The sequence below is a fragment of the Taeniopygia guttata genome, chromosome 30, assembly GCF_048771995.1.
Source record: "Taeniopygia guttata chromosome 30, bTaeGut7.mat, whole genome shotgun sequence".
NCBI classification, from domain to species: Eukaryota; Metazoa; Chordata; class Aves; order Passeriformes; family Estrildidae; genus Taeniopygia; species Taeniopygia guttata.
In genome coordinates this window covers 7,240,225-7,260,351 of record NC_133055.1, presented here as the reverse complement: position 1 = coordinate 7,260,351, position 20,127 = coordinate 7,240,225, and the positions used below count along the sequence as shown (strand labels likewise).

Genomic DNA, 20,127 nt, shown 5'->3' with positions numbered 1-20,127 from the left:
AGGAGGGGGGATGGAAGGGAAGGGATAAAGGAGGACAGGCAGGAGGGGACGGGACACAGGAGGAGGAGGAGGAGCGATGGAAGATGAGGGATGAGGGAGCAGAAGGCGGTGGGGTTAGAGAGCAGGAGGAGGGGGTATGGAAGGGCAGGGAGAGAAGGGCAGGGATGGAGGAGGAGCGGGAGGTGGGCTTAGGGAGGAGGAGGAGGAGGAGGGATGGAAGAGGAGGGGCGGCAGGAAGAGGAAGAGGAGGTTGAAAGGCGGATGGAGCAGAGCAGAGAGAAGCGCGCGGTCAGCCCTGCCTGAATTCGCAGCCCCCACCTGTGGGATCATCGCCCCCCATCCCGCAGGTGAGCGGGGAGGGGGAGCTCAGGCCAGGTCTCCTGGGGGGTGCCTGGGTTGGGTTTTTTGGGGAGATGTTTGGAGAAGGAAGAACTGCAAAGCGGAGCGGAAAAGTCCCCTTGGGGGGACTCCTTGGAGCCCCGGCAGCCCAGAGCAGGGAAGAAGGGGAGAAGGGAGCCCGGGAGCCCAAACAGCCCCGGCACCCCTGAATGGGGAGAGCCAAGAGGGGGGAGCTTTTGGGATTGCTGGGACTCCCGGCAGCCTGGGGAGGGCGGGCAGCGAGGAGAAGGGGGACCCCCAATCCAAGCGTGACCCCAGCAGCTGGGACAGGGGGGAGCCCCGAACAGCAAAGGGGAGGCAGCAGGGACGGGGAACTCCTGGGAGGCTTTTTCAGGGCTGGATCTCGGTGTTTGGGAGGTTTTTATGGAGCCCAGGTGGCCAGGGACTTGTAGAGATGGACTGGGACAGAGGAAGCTTTAAACTCAACATGCTCATCCCTTGTTTTCCCCAAACCAGGATTTCCCATTCCCAGCCCTTGGGAGGCTGGGAGGAAGAGGAAGAGCCTCTCCTTGTCCTTCCTCCCCCAGGGCAGGAGCTGAGGATGGAGAGCAGGGAGGACAAATCCCCACAGCAGAACCTGGTGGAAGAGGCCGTTTTGAGCAGCTCCACAGCACAGGAACCCGATGGGGAGGAAAAGCCCCGGAGATCCCGCACGAGGAGGGGCTGCAAACGCAGATCGCGGGGATCTGAGGGGGAAAGACCCACCCTGGGCCGGGGAGGCGGCCGGAGATGGAGCCAGAGCTCGGAGCTGGGGGTCCCTGAGCAGCTCCATGATGGGGAGAAGCCCCACAAGTGCTCGGAGTGTGGGAAGAGCTTCAGGTGGAGCTCCCACCTGATCGTGCACCAGAGGATCCACACTGGGGAGAAACCCTACGAGTGTGGGGAGTGTGGGAAGAGCTTCAGCCACAGCTCCAGCCTGATCGTGCACCAGAGGATCCACACTGGGGAACGGCCCTACGAGTGTTCCGAATGTAGGAAGAGGTTTCAGACCAGCTCCTGTCTCCTCCAGCACTATCGCGTTCACAGGGAGGAGAGGCCCTTCTGCTGCCCCGACTGCGGGAAGGGATTCAGGTACAACTCCACCTTCATCACGCACCGGCGCATCCACACTGGGGAGAGGCCCTACAAGTGTGGGGAGTGTGGGAAGAGGTTTCAGACAAGCTCCAGCCTGATCGTGCACCAGAGGATCCACACTGGGGAACGGCCCTACGAGTGTTCCAAGTGTGGGAAGGGGTTTCAGACCAGCGCCTGTCTCCTCCGGCACTATCGAGTTCACACCAAGGAGAGGCCCTTCTGCTGCCCCGACTGTGGGAAGGGATTCAGGCACAACTCCACCCTCATCCAGCATCGCCGCATCCACACTGGGGAGAGGCCCTACGAGTGCCCCGGTGTGGGAAGAGATTCTCACAGAGCTCTCACTTGACCCAACACCAACGGAGGCACCGGTAAGGGAAGCCCTGCGAGTGCCCCGAGTGCGAGAAGAGCTAAACTCCATCCCCCACTGGAGGACCCACATTGGGCACAGCCCTGGTGACCCACATTCCCTGTCATCCATGTTGGGAACACACCTGGCTGCTTCTCCTTTTATTTTAACCTGCATGTTTTTCTCTTCTCAATCTCTCTGTACTCCAAAAGCCAAGAGGGATTGATCTTTCACCTCAAAACCACTCACATCCCACTGAAAACAAATGAATTTTAACCCACGGAGGCTCAATCCCACCTCAAATTGCTTGTTCTTACCACAAAAAAACTTAATCCCACACCAAACTCACTCGAATCCACAGCTGCCAGGCTGAGATGGGGCTGGGAGGAGATTGGGAGAAGTGAGACGCAATTTGGAGTGGTGAGATGGGGATTGTGTGGGGCTGGGTGGCTGGGATGTATTTGATAGCAAATAAAACTTTCAGACTTACTGATTTCTTTGCCGTTCATTTCCAGTCCGTGGCAGTTCTGTTTGCAGAGCTCCGCCTCACAGAGCGTCCCCTCACATTTCCGCCCTTGGCCTGAGCCGCCCCTTTCCCCTCACGGTTTTCCCTTTCCTTGCCCCTTTCCCCTCACGGTCCCGCCCTTTCCTCGCCCCCTTTCCCCTCACGGTCCCGCCCTTTCCTCGCCCCTTTCCCCTCACGGTTCCGCCCTTTCCTCGCTCCCTTTCCCCTCACGGTTCGCCCTTTGGGAGCAGGGATTGTGTGGGGCACTATGGTGTCTGTGCAAAGCCAGTACAGTCCCATTCGATCCCAGTATGGTTCCAGTATGATCCCAGTATGATACCAGTACAGTCCCAGTCACTCCCAATAGGATCCCAGTAGGATTCCGGTAGAGCCCAGTCCCTCCCAGTGCTGCCGGGGAGGAGGAGGGGGAGGGACAAAGGCGGAGCGGGAGGTGGGCTTAGGGAGGAGGAGGAGGTGGAGGAGGAGGGGTGGGAGAGGAGGGATGGAAGAGGAGAAGGAGGTGGGGACGGGACACAGGAGGAGGAGGAGGAGCGATGGAAGATGAGGGATGAGGGAGCAGAAGGCGGTGGGGTTAGAGAGCAGGAGGAGGGGGAAGGAAAAGGGCAGGGAGAGAAGGGCAGGGATGGAGGAGGAGCGGGAGGTGGGCTTAGGGAGGAGGAGGAGGAGGAGGAGGGGGGATGGAAGAGGAGGGGCGGCAGGAAGAGGAAGAGGAGGTTTAAAGGTGGATGGAGCAGAGCAGAGAGAAGCGCGCGGTCAGCCCTGCCTGAATTCGCAGCCCCCACCTGTGGGATCATCGCCCCCCATCCTGCAGGTGAGCGGGGAGGGGGAGCTTGGGCCAGGTCTCCTGGGGGGTGTCACGATCCGCTGGTAGCGGGTATCGTGATGGTTCCTTAGCCGATCTCAAAGTGCAAAAAACAAACAGCAGGGGACTATCAGTTTAATCACAATAAATGCACTTTTATTAGGGGCCTGAACAATAAATGCCATAGTGGGGCCAGAAAAGAAATAAGAAGGATAGAGAGGGAGAGAGAGGAGAGGGGGATGGGAATAGCTGCCAACACAGGCCAGATCCTCACTGGTCTGGACCATGGGGATCCGTCTTGTTGGGCTGGGGAGAGTCTGAAAAGTCCTGCCCAGCCCAGGGGTCCAGTTATAGTCCACAGAGAGAAAAGGCGGGAACATGCAGAGCAATGAGAGTCTATTGAAATTGCTGTGGGGGGAACAGGTGAATCTACTGAAAACCATCTGGGCAGGATAAACACAATGAAGAATAAGTCCATTGAAGTTACCTGAGCAGAGCAGATCATGTCATTCTCCCCCCCACTCTCTGTGGTCGGGGTCTCAGTCTCAGTCCTTGGGGAGAGGGTTCTTGTTCTCTGTCTGTCACGGTGGTAAGGAGGCAGATGAGGGGTCTGCAGTGAGAGACCACCAGGGTTACCCCAACAGTTCATTCAGCTTAAGGGTGGAGAGTGGAGTAGGCACTGCAGCAGCCGCCCTGTGCTGGCTCCATGCCGGGTCTTTGCCAAGTCCTGGCACAATTCTTGCCAAGTTCTTGCCAGGCCTCGTTGGGAACAGCTGCCGTGACAGTGCAGTGGCTGCACCTGCACTGTTGCCTTCTCCAAGCCGGAACTGCAGCAGGGGGGTTTTTCCTTCTCGTGGCAATCAGCAGACAAATGGGTGAGGGTCTTCAGACAGCCTCTTACAGGAGGGGACAAAGGGACCCCGGGAGGGCACAGGGGCCACTGCAGGAGGCCACAAGTGCCAGGAGGTCCCTGACACCTCCCCATCTCCTTCCCAGTTGCTGGAGCAGCAGGCCACTGCGGTGACCATCCTGGGCGAGCTGGTGGCCACCACGGCCAGTCTGGACAGGGACATGATGCTGGCTGTGTCCCCAAGGTACCTCACCCGGCCCTGGAGAGTTTCATCGATCTCCTCCGTGACACACTGGCCCAGTCAGTGTCACCTGGTGGCGCTGCGATGTCACCTCCCTGGGCTGGGCCCTGGCCACCTATGAGAGCACCCCAGGGGTCACCTGGGACCTGGTGACAAGCGCGGTGGGGGCCAGTGGCCACGCTGGTGCACAGCTGGTTCCTGCTGGTGGAGGAGGCCACCGAGCTCTGGGACGCCTGCAGGGACGTGGCCACTGGCCAGGCCACCGCTGTGGCTGTAAGGAAGGCCATCAGAGAGGCCGCGGAAGGGGACATGGGAGAGGCCATAATAAAGGCCATGGGGGAGGCCATGGGAGGGGCAATGGGCGAGGACAAGGGATAGGACATTAAAGAGGACATTGCAGAGGACACGGGAGAGGCCGAGGTGGCTCCAGCCAGCTGGTTGCCATGATGTGGCAGCAGGCAGAGGTGACCCTGGGGCTGCTGGGGGACTTGGTGGCCGCGTGTGACGAAGCCACTGTGTTCCCCTGGGAGCTGCTGCGCCGGCTCGGGGACGTTGAGGCCACCCTGAAGGGGACAAAGGAGGTGTCTCCCGATGTCCCCTGGGACTTGGTGGCCAAGGTGGCCAAGGCTGAATGGCTGTGGGAGGCCAGCTACTGCCTGGCCACACGTCACCTGCTGGGGTCATTTGGGGACATCAACACCCTCATCTGGAGCTCCTGTTGTGACCCTGATGCCCCCTGTGGCTGTGTGGTGGCTGAGAAGTGCCAAAGAGCCATGGAGGACATCCCCGAGGCTGCTTCAGGACAGTAGTGTCACTGCTGTGATGTCATCGGGGTGGTGACATCATCAGGGACAGTGACACTTGGAATGTGTTTATAGCCAAAGCTTTTTTATCTCTCATTAAACTTTTAGAAACCTCAAAGAGTGAACTTTGTTTTTTACGCCTGGCTGGGATTTGGCATGGGGCAAGGGGTCCCTGGGCAGCTTTTTCTGCTGAGCACTGACCCCACACCTGGAGGCACCAGGACCCCTTTCAGTGCCCCCAACCCCTCCTCGAGCATTGCCACCTCATTTTTGGATCTAGGATTTGGGATTTGAGACCATTTAGGATTGGATTTGGGTATCCAGCAGGATTTGTATGTCAACTGTTTCCTTTAATCCCCTGGCATCTTGGAGTCTAAGCAAGGCCTGAAGAAATCAGCTTCTTCTGATAAGAAGCCATAAATTCCCCTCCTTTGGAAGATTGAGGTGTTCCTCGAGCGAGTATCTTATTCCTAAAAAGAAAACTCCCCCCATGTACATAGTCTCTATTTTAATATTATGTTGTAACCTAAAACTACGCTTAACACAATATGTAAGAGAATTAATACAGCATAAACTTTCTAACATGACACATATAATATTCATTGTAACACTTGCGAAAAGCCAATCATAAATATGCATTTATCACAATCCCTCCTCTTATTCTTTATAAATCATTTGGCTTGAGCAATATTTCTTATCCTCTTGCATTCTTTGGACTCTGTTGGTAATCAAATAAAACATGGGATTAAACAAAGAAGAAATATCAAAACACTTGTAACATATAAAAGGAAGAATCCTAATTTCTTCCACCATCCCATTTTCAATACATTACCCCACCTGTTAGTTTTTAACATTATTTTCCCTTTGGTTTTTTTTGGACAGATACCAGGGTCATAATTTTTTTCTGATATCCTTTGTTTTTTCCAGGATGACGCCCTCATTGCCATCTATTTTCAACAATCTGTACACCCCATTCTTTAGCCAATAAATAGTGTAAAGCCAACCTATTTTAATACAGTGCAGTTATAGTTTGGCTTTGCTGACTCAGTATTAATTCCAGTGCCTGAGCAGCTTTGTTTGTTATCTCCTCTATAACTGCTTGGAGTCCTATAATACAATGCAGTATATAATTTGGGGTTAATGCAGAGCTAGATTGCTGTGCTGGTTTCACCTTTTTGTTTACTAATTGGCTTTTTACCGAATCTTGGACTATATGTCTAAGATCAAATGTAAAACAAATCCATCTCTCTCCTTTTGGACATTCCATGCCCCAAGTATTACTACTTTTTCCCAAGTTCCTTGTAATCCAATATTTTCCCCATTTTGCCTGCAGGTACTCAGTTTGGGTGGGTCTGTGGCTGTTGACATGGGTGTGTGTAACAAAAAGGAACTTTGGTTCCTTTCCGTGTAATACTTTCCGTAGCATTTGGGACACGATCTTGCTGGTATCTCAGAAGGGAAAAGACAACAAATGAGAGACAGAAACAGGAATGACAGAGGTCTGGCATGGCTTATACCCCCACCTCCCCTGCCTGTGGGGTTGCTTCCCACAGCAGGTACGTGTGATCTTCTCGGTGGTGCTCAGTCCAGGCTTGCCCTCTGTTTCCCTTGTCACTCCTTTTTACTCATTTTTTAGGCAAGTCCTTCTCGACACTCCTTAACTGTGGTTTCCCACCGTTCCTCAGGTATCTCTCACTCAACAGGCACTAATAATTCCCATCCACAAAACAAAGTTATTACTTCAGTTGTTTTGGGTTCTATCTGTATAGGGAATTGATTCAGTACTCGATACCTCTTGCAACAAGAACATAGATTTTGTGAACTACAATGCCAATTATTCTCATAATTTAAACATTCACTTATAACCCAGCTGCCATGTCCAATATGAGGATAAATAAAATAAAGTATAGTGTAGTACTGATGGCAATTTCCCTTCTTCCCTGTACAAGCCACAGGCTGAGGCCAGGCTATAAGAACTCTTTGACTGAAACACTCCCGATCCTCCTGTTTGAAGTGGCAGTGTTCCTCTGCCAAGGAGGTGTCGGAGGCGTCTCAGGGTTTATTCAGGCTGGGCTTAGAACCAGTGATGCAAGCTTTGCCTTATTTCTCAGTGAGGTGTTGTTCTTTGTACCTGCCTTGGATCATTTGGGTCTTCCCAAACCATTACCACCCAGTCCTGGTTGGAAGTCAATTTGGTATCACCCGGTTTAGATGTGATAGTCCATTCCTCAAGTTTCTTCACAAGTCCTTTGGTTTTGCTGGCATGAATTCATCCTCTTTCTGTGGTTTGGATTGCTGCTTTAATGGTACCTGGAAAGGATTTCTTAATAGCACAGTGTTAAAAGAAAAACAATATTGCATTAACTTTTACCATTAGTTTTCTTTAAAACTTTCTGGGTTTAACTAAACTCTTTTTCTACATCTGCCTCTTCTTCTTGTACCCAGCTGTATTAATATCTGCAGAAACCAATTCTTCTTCCTGTGAGCTATAATTAGTTAAATAAAAAAGACCAGGCCAATTTTAACATGAGATGTATCACATCTCTTGCCTTTTACTTTTTGGGTAACATTTAACTGTTTTAGTCTTACAGACTTTTAGTCTTCAGAACAAAAGCCTTCTCTTCTTAACAACAGCAATCAGAAAGAAAAAAGAAATCTTGCTTAAGACAATAGACCACTTTGTGAGAGTCACAATCTCTGCCTTGATCTTCTCTCTACTGGTGGTCCTGTTCACAGCCTTGGGTTTAACTCTGTCCTTCCCCACTTCCCCCCCTCCTTGTTGTCACTCTGCCTAGCAGGAATGGGGGAGAACTTACAGATAGCTGTGGCTGAGGGGACCTTGGGGGTGTATTTCGCTGTCCCCTTCGCTCTCTTTCTCTCTCTCCCTTTCTCTCTCTTTCTCTTTCTTTTTCTCTCTTCATCTTTCAGCAGCCACATTCACATATCAGTCCACTTTCTAACATTAGTCCTACATCCTGGAGAGGTGAGTCTGCCAATCACCTCTCCCCCCTTTTTCAACTTCCTTACAAAGTAAATTACTTTTGTTATGCGTGTTCTGCAGGCCTGTAATTCACAGCACCCTCCACCAAGGCTACCAGCCACTCACAGCTGACAGTGCAAAACTAAAGACTTATTTTGCTATCACAATTTTTCCATTCACAAGCTTGAAAAGGTTGCAGGAACAAAGTAAACAACAACTTACTTCCAAAGTGACCCTGCCTGCACCAAAACAAATTTAAGGCAATGCTAGTTAGTGCAATGCAATTTGCAACGAAGCCAAGGTTTGATTTGGGAAGGGCATCTGAGGACACAGAGCATGAGTTTGACAAATCTGTATTTTGAAGAGGGAATGGACAAAATATGAATAGAGTTGAGGGCAGAGGAAGGACAGCAAGTGAGGAATTTTTCTCTGCAATACTCTCTTTTCGACTGCCAGGAAACACTCTCCAAAGAGGCTCCTGTGGTACAAACAATACCTGGGTGGGAAGAGGCGCTCCTGAATTCAAGCCTTAATGTCATAATAGGAAACTGCCCCTGAGCACTGCAGTGCTGGAGCACCCTGCCTGCAAACTCACCAGAGGCAAGCCACTGCTGCCACGCTGCAGGGCTGCCTGCAGCACAGAGGGAATCATGGCCAAGCCCTCCCTGCAGGCCTGGGTAATCCACACAGGGAGCCCACAACTTCCTCACAGCTCTCTAACTCATTCAAGAAATAAACCTACAGCAAGCAGAGATCCCCCCACCATCTTTTTAATGTGTATGTGTCACACACCCACAGTGATGCTGAAAGTAAAAAAATTAACAGCTTACATTAGAAGATACTGAAACCTTTTCTTCACCTCGCTTTGTAGGTTCCCTTTTCTATATGTAGCCACCTCCAAGTCTGGGGAAAAAATGAGCCCTTTTTTTCAGAAGTCTCATGCATGAACAATTCTAGCTGCTGTTCCAGGTACACTGCAAGTAGCCAGCACTTCCAGAAAAAATAACAAACAAACAAACCAAAAAAACTAAGAAAGCAAAACACATTTGGGTACATGAAAAAGGACTGGCTGGAAGAAAAAATGTTTCTCATTGACCTACCAAGCAGCTGGTGTTACCTTTAGCTTAACTTTACACACTGAGAACCACTTGAGTGAACAGACTGCATCAACTCAAAATAAATTAATGGCAGGTTTTGCTATGTCACAGCTGTAAACTAGTTTCTCAGTCCTAGAGTACAGTAAGTTATGTATTTCAAGATAAAAATCACAATGCAAATTGGAAGAAATTTCATACTGCATGAGGTGTGCACACAATTGATTTACCTCCAAAAGTCAGTTTATGACTTTTCTCTACCAGGATTGCAGTAGCTGCTATAGCTTGAACACACACTGGCCAGCCTTGATTTACTGGATCCCACATCTTTGATAAATAAGCCACGGGTCTCTTTACTCCTCCCCACTCCTGAAACAAAACCCTATGAGCTACCCCCTTTTCTTCATTTACGTACAGATGAAAGGGTTTTGCTAGTGAAGGTAAGCTTAAAGTTGATACTGGGGCAAGTTTTAACTTCAGTTTTCTTAGTTTTTCACCATCTTCTTTGCTCCATTTTATATCATCTCCTCTGTCAGTTTATTCACACAAAAATTTTACTGCCTGTGTGCATCCTTCAATCTACAATATCCCAATAATCTGAGTATTTTTCTGATTTTCCCCTTTGAAGAGGGAGGGGGAAGGGATAGAATTCCTGTGATTCAGTCTGGGTTGATCTTCTGACTACCCTTACTAATCACATTGGGTGCCTCCTGGATTGCCCCCGGAAAGAGCCCATATCTGCAATGAGCCACGTTTTTTCATTTGTAAATGAGGTCTTTCTTTCTCTGTCATCTGTGGTTTCTGCAGCCCCGGCTGCTGCTTCTGGCCTTTTAAAACTTTAAGAATCTTTTTGTACAAGCACAACTGACTTGATGTATATTTTACATAAGCACGAATTATTCCATAACATATATTACAATGGGGCTGCAGAGATCCCCCCGCAGGTCCGTGGGGCTGCAGAGATCCCCCTGCAGGTCCGTGGGGATGCAGAGATCCCCCTGCAGGTCCGTGGGGATGCAGAGATCCCCCTGCGGGTCCGTGGGGATGCAGAGATCCCCCTGCAGCCCCTGGAGGAGCCAGGCTGGAGCTCGGGGATGCCTGAGAGGAGGCTGTGACCCCGTGGGCAGAGGGGCCCCGCTGGAGCAGCCTGGCCTGGCAGGACCGAGCCCGTGGCACAGTGACCCACGCTGCAGCACTTGGAGGGGGCTGTGGCCCAGGGGATGGACTCGGCTCGGAGAAGTTCCTGGAGAAGTCTCGGCTGGGAGAGAGCGCAGGGTGCAGCAGGGAACGACTCCTGTCCCTGAGCAGAGGGAGAAGCCGCGGGGGATGAGCTGAGCACGGCCCCATTCCCTGTCTCCTGTCCTGCCGGGGGAGGAGGTGCAGCTGGGAGCAGGGAGGCGTGGGGAAAGCTGCATTTAAGGCTCTGCACTGACTTCTCCTCATCCTGCTCTGAGTCTTTGGAGTTTTCTGCCAGAAATCTCTCCCCTCCCCCGCTCACCCACAGGGCTTTGGGCAGGTTTCCCTTTTTGGGGGAAATCAAAGCGAAGCACCGATGCACTAATGAGGGGCAGGAGAAGGGAGGCTCCCGGGCTTCCCGCAGAGCCGGAGGCACGGAAGGCGCAGGGCCGGGAAAGCCGTGGCGGGAGGTGCGGAGAAGTTTGTTTGTGTGGGCAGCTCAATCCCGCCTCGGGCCCGGGCCCGTCCCGGGGCTGTTGCTCATCTCCGGCTTTGCCCTCACGCAGCGCGGGGGGCCCTGAGAGCGCGGGGCGAGTCTGGGCCGTGCGCAGAGCCCGCCCCCAGCTCGCTGCCATTGGCCGCTGGTGCCGTCAGTCGCGGTTGCGGCGCGCTGATTGGTGGGAGCGGGGCGCAGCACGGCCCCGGCGGCGGGCTGAGGGCGGCCGTGGGCGGGCAGCGGCGCCATTGGCGCCAGGAGCGTCTGTGCGGGCCCGGGAGCGGCGGCAGCGGCCGGAGCGCGGTGAGGCGGCATCGGCGGAGCTCGGAGGCGGCCCCGGCGCAGGTGGGAGCCGCGCTGGGTTCTGCGGGGGCTCGGGGCTGGCTGCGGGCGGAGGGGGCGGCAGGGGGCTGCGGCGGGTCGGTGGTGCCGTGTCCGGCCCGTGCCGGCCCCGGGCTGAGGGCGCGGCGGGAGCGGCTGCCCGCGGTCTCCTTCCCGCCGGGGCCTGGGCAGGAGCCGCTGCCGGAGCAGCGCTGGCTCGGCCCGGCTGCTGTGGGTAGGACCGAGGGGGCTGCCCCGCGGCCGGGAGCGTGCGGGGAAATTCCCGTCGCCGGAGGTTTCTGTGGCCGGAGGAGAGCGAGGAGTCCTGTAAAAGTGACTTTATTGCCGAGCAGAGGGAGAGGCCGTGGGGCATTTGCCGTGCGCTCTCTGCCATGGTTGTAGTCCGCAGCCTCACAGATAATCTGATCTTAAACCGTGGTGAAATGTTGTGTTCCTCTTTCAGTGGATTGGTCAGCAGGAAGGTCAGGAGCTGGAGCTGTCTAGTTGCTTCTCTTTTGAGGACAGCTTGTAATCTAATGATGCCATTGAAATGATAAATGGGTTCTGCCTCCTGATATGAATTGGTTTGGGTTCCCAGGGGCTGGTCTGTGGTGTTGTAGGATTTGTTCTGGTGGCCCTTCATCTTTTCCCCATTTCTGGGTGCTCCCTCAAGCTGGGGCTGCATGAATGACCGCATTTTTCTAAATACAGCATCAAATACTTGAATTCCAACTGATTTCCCTGGACTTGTTCTAGCAAAAGCCCCAGTGTTCTGATCCACCCTGTACAGCACAGACAGTGGCAGCAGATGTTGGACTGGGCAGAGGGATGATCCCCCCCCTTATTTTAGTGAAGTTTTCACAACATTCTCCATTTGCTGTTTCCCTTTGCAGCTTCAGCCATTTCTGTTTCAGAGTCAGATCCTCACCATGGGCTCTGCCTTCAGCCGTGCAGATTCCATCTGTGCAAGCAGGCAGAGCTTGGGGTGAGGGGCAGAGGGAATCAGCCAATTCCTGCCCCAGGCAAGAAGAGCCAGGTACATTGTCCCCACTCTGCCCCAGCAGTGCTGATTTGCATTTCTAAAGCTCCTCCTGGGTGCCTGGAATGCAGCTTCTCTTCCAGAGCAGCTTCAGCAGCCTCACATGTGCCCCCCCCCAACCTGCTGTTTTTTCTTTTTTTTTTTCTTTCAAATCTTCTATTTATTTTCTTTTCCTTCAAATCTTCTATGTATGAGTTAAAGGGCCACCTTTAAATCTCTTCTAGCTTCACAAAATGTTGCCTAAAGGTGAACGTCGAAAAAGCCAGACCAAAATTTTTCTATCTCTATGAGCCACACACAAACATACACAAAAAATTTCCAAGTCAATTAAATTTTTTCCTACTTCTCCTCTAAGTAAAATCTCATTCTCTCATCCCTGACCCAAACCCAACCGGCAATATAGAAGTAGGAGTAATTTAAAAATACTCTAATGCTCCAAACTTAGCACTGAAATTGCAGGAAAAAGAAAAACTCCACCAATATGTTTATTGTTAGAGTCAAGGCATTCCTTGATTCTGGCCAGGATGTGCAGCAGAAATCATTCCATCCCCACAAAGCCCGGGTGTGCAGAGAAAATCGTTCCATGACACGTGGGTTTTACTCGATTTTTCCCTAACTTAATACAGTCTAAAGCAATCTAAATCCACTGGTTTAATGTTCTGTAGTTTCAAGTTGTGCAGATTTCTTTGCTTCTGCTGTTAATGAGGTGGGAAGTGCTGGATTTCCTTCTCAGCCTTTTGCAGACCAGGTGTCTGCAGCCCTGGCAGTGTCTGGGGTAGGTGTTGGTTGCTGTTTGCTGCTGGGGTTGATGTTTTGCTGCTGGGCGTTATCTTTGTGGGTATCTTTTGGGCCATTCCCAGTGTGTTGAGATGTTAAACTCATCTCCACTGAGTGGTGTAACATCCCTTAACAAAACCTTTAACATTTCTTTCCCCAGGGCCAGGGCAAAGCAAGCCAGAGTAGAGAAATGAAAGGTTAACAATGTTAAAGTCTATGAGCTGGTGTATTTTCCATCAATGCCATGGCAGGCAGGGCAGTGTGTGAGTGTAAGTGAGAGCCAGAGTGGAATTGTCCCGTGCTCTTGCCCAGCAGCTGTGGCAGGGCAGGCCCAGAGAGCGCTGAAGCTGCAGCAGTGGCAGCAAGGGCTGTCCCCGGTGGCTGGAGCTGCCAAAGGAGGGTGGCCAGGCCGAGGATTTCAGCAGAGGATGTGTGGGCCGATGTCCTGCTGGGATGTTGGCAACAGCAAAGTGCCAAGGCAGGCTCTGTGCCAGCCCAGCTTCCTGGGGGAGAGATTGCACCAGAGACAGGATTCTGGCCACAGACTGCTTTAAATGTGCATCCCTTATGTCCACCCTGCACTAGGTGGAGAATTCCCAGGGTAAGGAATTCCCGAGATCAATTCCATGGGACATTCCCCATGTGATCTCTCCAGCTGTTGGAGGACACAGCCTCCATTTCATCCTAATTCTTCTGGCCACATCTCCCTCTGCTTTCCCCATTGGCTGAAGTACTTGAGAGCTACAGACTTCCCAATCCACCTACTACATACTCCCTTAATATGCTCCCTGCTTTTATATAGCAAACGATATTCATGGCTCTGTTAAGTCTTTGTTGTTCTTCTGGAAGTTCATGAACTGAGCAGGGCCTTGGCAGAGCAGCAGTCTGTGTCATCAACTGATAACATTTTCTGAAACCAATTCCTTCTCCTGTCACTCCCTTGTGTACAGCTCCCTGGCCCTCTGAGCCTTCCCCAACTGGACTCCCCCCCTCGGCCCCATCGCCCCCGCGAGGGGAATTTGGGGAGGTGGGAGTGGGGCAGCGCCAAGGCCGGGCCCCCCCGCGCTGTCCTGGCGGGAGCGGCTGCAGTGGGGACCGAGTGCGGGCGGGAGCGGCCGAGAGCCCAGCGCTGCCCCAGCCCGACCTGCCCCAGCTCCATCCCTGCCCCTCGGCTGGGATGCTGTGGGTCTGGGGGAGAGAGGGAGCCGGCAGTGGGTGCTGGGCCTGGGGGCAGGAGGAGAAGGGAAGGAGAAGCAGGCTTGAGGAACAGAATGGTCAAACGATGCAGGTGGCAGGAGAAGGTGGGATTGTCCAGGTGAAGGAATAGCAGGAGGAAGAGGAGTGTGAGGAAGAGTAGGGACACAGGAGGAGGAGGAGGAGCAGAAAGAGGAAGCAGCAGAAGGTTCCACCCCTCCCTGTATCTTCAGCCTCCCCCAGCCCCAGGGCAGCAGGTGACTGTGGAGGGGGATCCAGGATTTTCACGGGGTGAATCTTTGTGTTTCTGAGCTTTCTTGGGCTAAATGTTGGTGCTTTGCTTTTTTGTGGCAGCTAAGTCTTAATGTTTTGGAGGAGGTTTTTGCTGACTTGTGATGTTTGGGGAGGTTTTGATCTGTATCTTGAAGTTTGTGGGATTTTGGGGCTAAATCTTGGTGTTTTGGAGGTTCTTACAGACACAAGATTCCCAATGACTTCCTGAGATGAACTGGAGCAAGGAGGAACCTCCAGTCCAAGGTGCTCTCCTCCTTTTTTTTTTTCCCCAAACCAGGATTTTTCATTCCCTGGGTGTGGCTGGATGGAGGAGGAGGAAAAGCCCCGGAGATGCTGCAGGAGGAGGAGCTGCAAACCCAGCCCAGGGAGCTGTGGGGAGGAAAGAGCCCCCCTGAGCCAGGAAGGTGGGCAGAGATCCAGCCGGAGCTCGGAGCTGGTGGAGAAGGCTCATGGCAGGGAGAAGCCCCACAAGTGCTTGGAATGTGGGAAGGGTTTCAGTCGGAGCGACCACCTGATCCGGCACCAGAGGATCCACACCGGGGAGAGGCCCTATGAGTGTGGGGAGTGTGGGAAGAGCTTTGGGCAGAGCTCAGACCTGAGAAGACACCAGCGCTTCCACACAGGGGAGAGGCCCTATGAGTGTTCCCAGTGTGGGAAGGGGTTTCACACCAGCTCCGATCTCCTCGTACATGAGCGGAGTCACACAGAGGAGAGGCCCTTCCGCTGTCCCGACTGCCGGAAGGGCTTCAAGCTAAACTCCCACCTCACCGTGCACCGGCGCATCCACACCGGGGAGAGGCCCTACGAGTGTGGGAAATGTGGGAAGGGTTTCAGACACAAGTCTGGCCTGATGGCACACCTGGTGATCCACACTGGGGAATGGCCCTAGGAGTGTTGGAATGTGGGAAGTGCTTTGGACGGAGCTCACACCTGAGAACACATCAGCGCATCCACACAGGGGAGAGGCCCTAGGAGTGTGGGGAGTGTGGGAAGAGCTTCTCACAGAGCTCAGCCTTGACCCAGCACCAACGGAGGCACCACTAAGGGAAGCCCTGTGAGTGCCTGGAGTGAGGGAAGAGCTTGGAGTGAGGGAAGAGAGTGAGGGAAGAGCTTGGAGTGAGGGAAGAGCTTGGAGTGAGGGAAGAGAGTGAGGGAAGAGCTTGGTGCGCTGCTCCAGCTCCATCCCCCATGGGAGGATCCGGTCTGGATGATCCCCAGTGACCCCCGTTGGGCAGAGCCCTGCTGATCCGTTGTCCTGGTGATCCATGCTGGGTGTGGGGAAGGTGTTGGCTTCTTCTCCTTGTGCTGCTGTGATTTGGGTGGGTTCCCATGGATGGGGGATGGGGGGTGAGCGGGGGGCTCATGGCTCGGGGGGTCCCAGCGCTTTGGGGGAGTCAGGGAAGGGGGGAAACAGTGAATGGGGGGGGTCCCAGTAAATTGGGGGGGTCACTGATGATAACAGGGGGTCCTGGGAGACAACCGGGGGGAAAGGACCAAACCCTAAGGGACTCCCCTGGTGCTGGTTAACCCCCCGTGCCCCCCCAGCCCTTGGGGTCCCCCACAGTCCCTGCACTGTTCCTGGGGGTCCTGCGGCACTGGGGGGGTCAAAGCAGAGGGGATGGAACCTCCGTCAGGGATGGGGGGCACAAAGGGGGTCCGGGCCCAGTGCTCGGCGGGGTCGGTGCACGAGGGGGGTCTGGTCCCTGTCCCGGTGCACGGGGGTGGCGCTGCCTGGGGGGGTCCCGGTGCTTGTGGGGTTCCCAGGGTTCGATGGGGGTCCGGTCCCTATCCCGGTGCTTGGTGAAGGGGGGGGCAGTGCCCGGGGGGCTCCCACTGCTCGGTAATTGGGGGGTGTCAGAATCCAGGACATCCCTCTGGCTGCCCTGGATGGCTCGAGACCCTGGCAGGGGCCTCGGAGACCTTGGCATGGTGTCAAGAACACCGGTGGCTTTGGTTTTAGCCCCTGGAGAAAATTGCCAACTTTGTATGGGGAATTACAAGGCACAAGGGTTTGAGTAGAGCGGTAGGTGAATTAACACAGGGTGGAAAAGTAGAATTTTAACATTTTAAAATACGGGGTTCAATGGGACAAGGTGGAGGGATCTGGGTGTGTCCTGAGCTTCTTCTCCTTCTTTTTTTCCTCCGTGTCTTGCTGTGATGGTGACACTTTTCTGTTGGTTGAAGGTAGAGACACACTGTCCAACATAAATGATAGATATTGGCACGTTATTGTAAACACAGTACAGGTAGTTTTTAGTGTAGAAGGCAAACAGCGCCCTGAGGGCAGGGAGACTGCCACAGACCGACCTGCTAGACAGAGCTCAGCAGAGCGGACAAAGCTGTTAGAGAAAAGGGAAAATAAACGGCCCTGAGAAGCAAAGCTCCGCATCTCGACTCCTTCTCTGCCCGCGCGGGCTGGGAGAAAAGGACTTTTCACAATCTCGGGGTCATCTCGACCCCCAGAAAACCGAGAGGGGGTCTCTACTCATCCCAGTGCCCGGTGAGGGGGGGGTCAGTGCTCGAGGGGGGTTCGAGGGCACTTAAGGGGTGCGGGTGCGGTTTTTGGGGGGTCCCGGCACCACCCGGGGCAGGGTCAGTGCTCAGCAGCGGGGGCTGCCTGGGGACCCCCCCAGCCCCCAAATCACAGCCGGGTCTCCTGCAAGGCACTGAGGGGAGGCTCGTTCACCCCCCCGCCCCCACTGGTGTCGCCACACACCTTCCCAAAGTGTCCCCAAGTGCTCCCAAAGTGCCCTCAGAATGTCCCCGAGTCTCTGCAGAGGTGACACGGGCCTGATGACGGCCCAGTGGTGATATTGCTCTGTGCACAGCAGCCTCGGGATGACCTCCATGGCTCTTTGGCACCGCTCGGCCACTGCACAGCCACCGTGGCCAGAAGAGGGACAGAAGAAGAGGGTGTCGATGTCCCCAAGTGTCCCCAGCAGGTGACGCGTGGCCAGGGGGGCACTGGCCTCCCACAGATGCTCAGCCTCGGCCGCTCTGGCCACCAAGGCCACACAGAAATCGGGACACCTCCGTTGTCCCCTCCAGGGCAGCCTCGATGTCCCTGAGCCAGCGCTGCAGCTCCCGGGGGAAGGCAGTGGCTTTGCCACACGCGGCCACCAAGTCCCCCAGCAGCCCCAGGTACAGCTCCAGCCGCTGTCCCCTCCCGGTGGCCGCATCCCTGCAGGTGTCGCGGAGCTCGGTGGCCGCCTTGGCAGCCGGGCCCAGCTGTCCATGAGCCTGTCCAGCACACGCCTGGCGCTGGCCAGGGCTCTCACACAGGTCCAGGTGGTCCCTGGGGTGTCCCCGAGGTTGGCCAGGGTCCAGCCCAGGGAGGGGACAGGGCGGTGGCGCAGGGAGGGGACACGGTAGTGGCGCAGGGCGTCCTGGAGGTGAAAGATCAAGGTCCCCACAGCCACCCGCAGGAACTCTGGGGACACGGCCAGCAGCACGTCCCTGTGCGGCCTGGCCATGGTGGCCACCAGCTCGCCCAGTGTTGCCACCACGGCCACCATCACCTCCAGCAGCTGGTGGGGGGACAGCTGGGGAGGGGACAGGAGAGGTGTCAGGGGCCTGGTGGCACTTGTGGCCTCCTACAGTGGCCCCTGTGCCCTCCTGTGGTCCCGTTTGTCCCGTCCCTGGAGGGCTCTGCTGTCCCCTCTGTCCCTTTTGTCACCCTCTTGTCTCCCACTGTCCCGCCCTGTCCTCTCCACCCCTCTGCCACACCTGTGTTCCCCTGTCCCCTCCCGCCCCCCCGCCGGGATTGTCGCACCTCGCGGGGCTCCATGGCTGCGGGGACACTCCGGGGAGGGGACACAGCCGGGGACAGTTGGGGACTCGCTGGACTGCGGCGCGGCCGGAGAGGGGAAACAGGAAGAGGTGACGTCATCGCCCCGGCCCTGCCCCTCCTTTGGCCGCTTTTGGGGGGTTCTGAGGAGATTTTGGGGGGGTCCTAGGTGAGCTTTAGAGGGTCCCAGGTGTGGCTTGGGGAGTCCCATGTGAGGTTTGGGGGGTCCCAGGTGAGGCTTTGGGGGGGTCCAAGGTGAGGTTTGGGGGGTCCCAGATGAGAATTCCCAGTGATTTGGGGTTTCCCAGCTGCCTAGGTGAGGTCTAGGGATCCCAGAAAAGGTTTGGAGATCTCAGGTGAGGTTTGGGGGGTTCCAGGTGAGGTTTGGAGGGTTCCAGGTGAGGTTTGCAGGGTCCTGAGGTGATTTTGGAGGGATGCAGGTGAGCTTTAGGGGGTCCCAGGTGAGAATTCCCAAAGATTTCGGGGTTGCCAGGTGAAAACAGCTCGGGGGACTGAGTGCGGAGGGGCTGGGGAGGTTTCGGGGTGTGTCCCATGGGTGGGGGAGGGGCGGTGAGGGAGGGTCCGGGGGAATTTGGGGGGGTGGGAGCGGGCAGGACGAACCCCCAGACACTGACCACGCCCTCTTTAGACCCCGCCCTGTGTTTTGGCCCCGCCCCTTGCTGCTGGACACGCCCACCGAGCGTCCCGCCCCCTCAGGCCCCGCCCCTCCCAGTTCCCAGCTCCCGGTTCTGGCCCCGCCCCCTCCTGAAGCTCCACCCCAAATGAGCCTTGGCCCCGCCCCCGGATAGATTTTTATCAATGGAAACCAAAAATCGCCACAAATCGACCCAAAAATTCAAACCCAGGAGAGTGGGGGAGCAGGACCACACCTGTGATTTTTGGGGGGCTCCAGGTGGGCTTTGGGGTGGTCCAAATGAGTTTGGGGGATCCCAGGTGTTCCTGGGTGGCTCCAAGTGGGTTTTGGGGAAGTCCTGGTGCGTTTTGGGAGTCCCAGGTGGATTTAGAGGGGGATCCAGGTGAGTTTCAGTGGGGTCCCAGTGAGTTTGGGGGGCGGGTCCAGCTTTCCCTGGGTGGGTCCAGGAGATCCTGGGTGGGTCCAGGTGGTTTCTGGGTAGACCCAGGTGGTTTTTGGGGGGATCCAGGTGTCCTTGAGGGAAGTTCAGATGTCCCAGGGTTGATCCAGGTGTCCCTGAGGCATTTCCAGGTGGTTTTGGGGGTGTCCCAGGTGTAATTTGGGGGGATCCAGGTGTTCCTTGGGGCTCCTGCTGTGTGTCACCTCAGCAGCTGTGATGTTGTGATGTTCCCCCCCTCCCCAGCTGTCTCATCCCCCAGGTGCTATGATGTCATACACGTGACATCACCGTGTCCCTGCACAGGTGGCTCTGTCTCCCTGCACCCACCCAGGTGTGACATCACCTGTGTCCAGGTGTCACTCAGGTGTTATTCAGGTGTGATGTACCTGTGCCCAGGTGTGCCAGGTGTCACTCAGGTGTGCCAGGTGTCACTCAGGTTTCCCTCAGGTGTGGAATTGTGTTATTATATGTTTTATTATGTATAATTTCGTTCCATGTACCCCCCCCCCCGCGCTCTGTAGCGACCCCCCCGGGTTTCCCCATCTGTCCCCGCGGTTTGCCTTCCCGGGAAAGTGCAGAGTCATTGTGTTTGCATCTCAGGCCATCTGTCAGTCACGCGGCGGGGTCGGCAGACGCCCTGGGACCCTCCACCTGTCCATCCCCCATTGGATGTACCCCTGCACCCCACTGCCCTCAGACCCCCCGTGGCGTTACCCCATTGGCTGCCCCGGGTTTCCCCTGTTCGGTACTTAACCCGCGGGCTGGGGACGCCCCGGGCTTTTCTCTCGCCCGGCCACTGCGTGCTGCTGCTGCCCCGCTCCCCCGCCGCGG

The 20,127-nt window shown here is 55.2% G+C and overlaps 1 protein-coding gene and 1 pseudogene across 1 annotated transcript; both read left to right on the top strand.

The window, feature by feature from the left end:
- The first annotated feature begins 248 nt into the window (after positions 1-248).
- On the top strand, positions 249-2,699 carry LOC140680911 (uncharacterized). Its single transcript, XM_072919814.1, has 2 exons — positions 249-347; positions 856-2,699. The coding sequence occupies exon 2, from the start codon at positions 941-943 to the stop codon at positions 1,820-1,822; it is 882 nt and encodes a 293-aa protein (XP_072775915.1). The 5' UTR covers positions 249-347; positions 856-940; the 3' UTR covers positions 1,823-2,699.
- LOC140681001 (uncharacterized) overlaps positions 2,596-20,127 on the top strand; it is a 42,646-nt pseudogene continuing 25,114 nt past the window's right edge.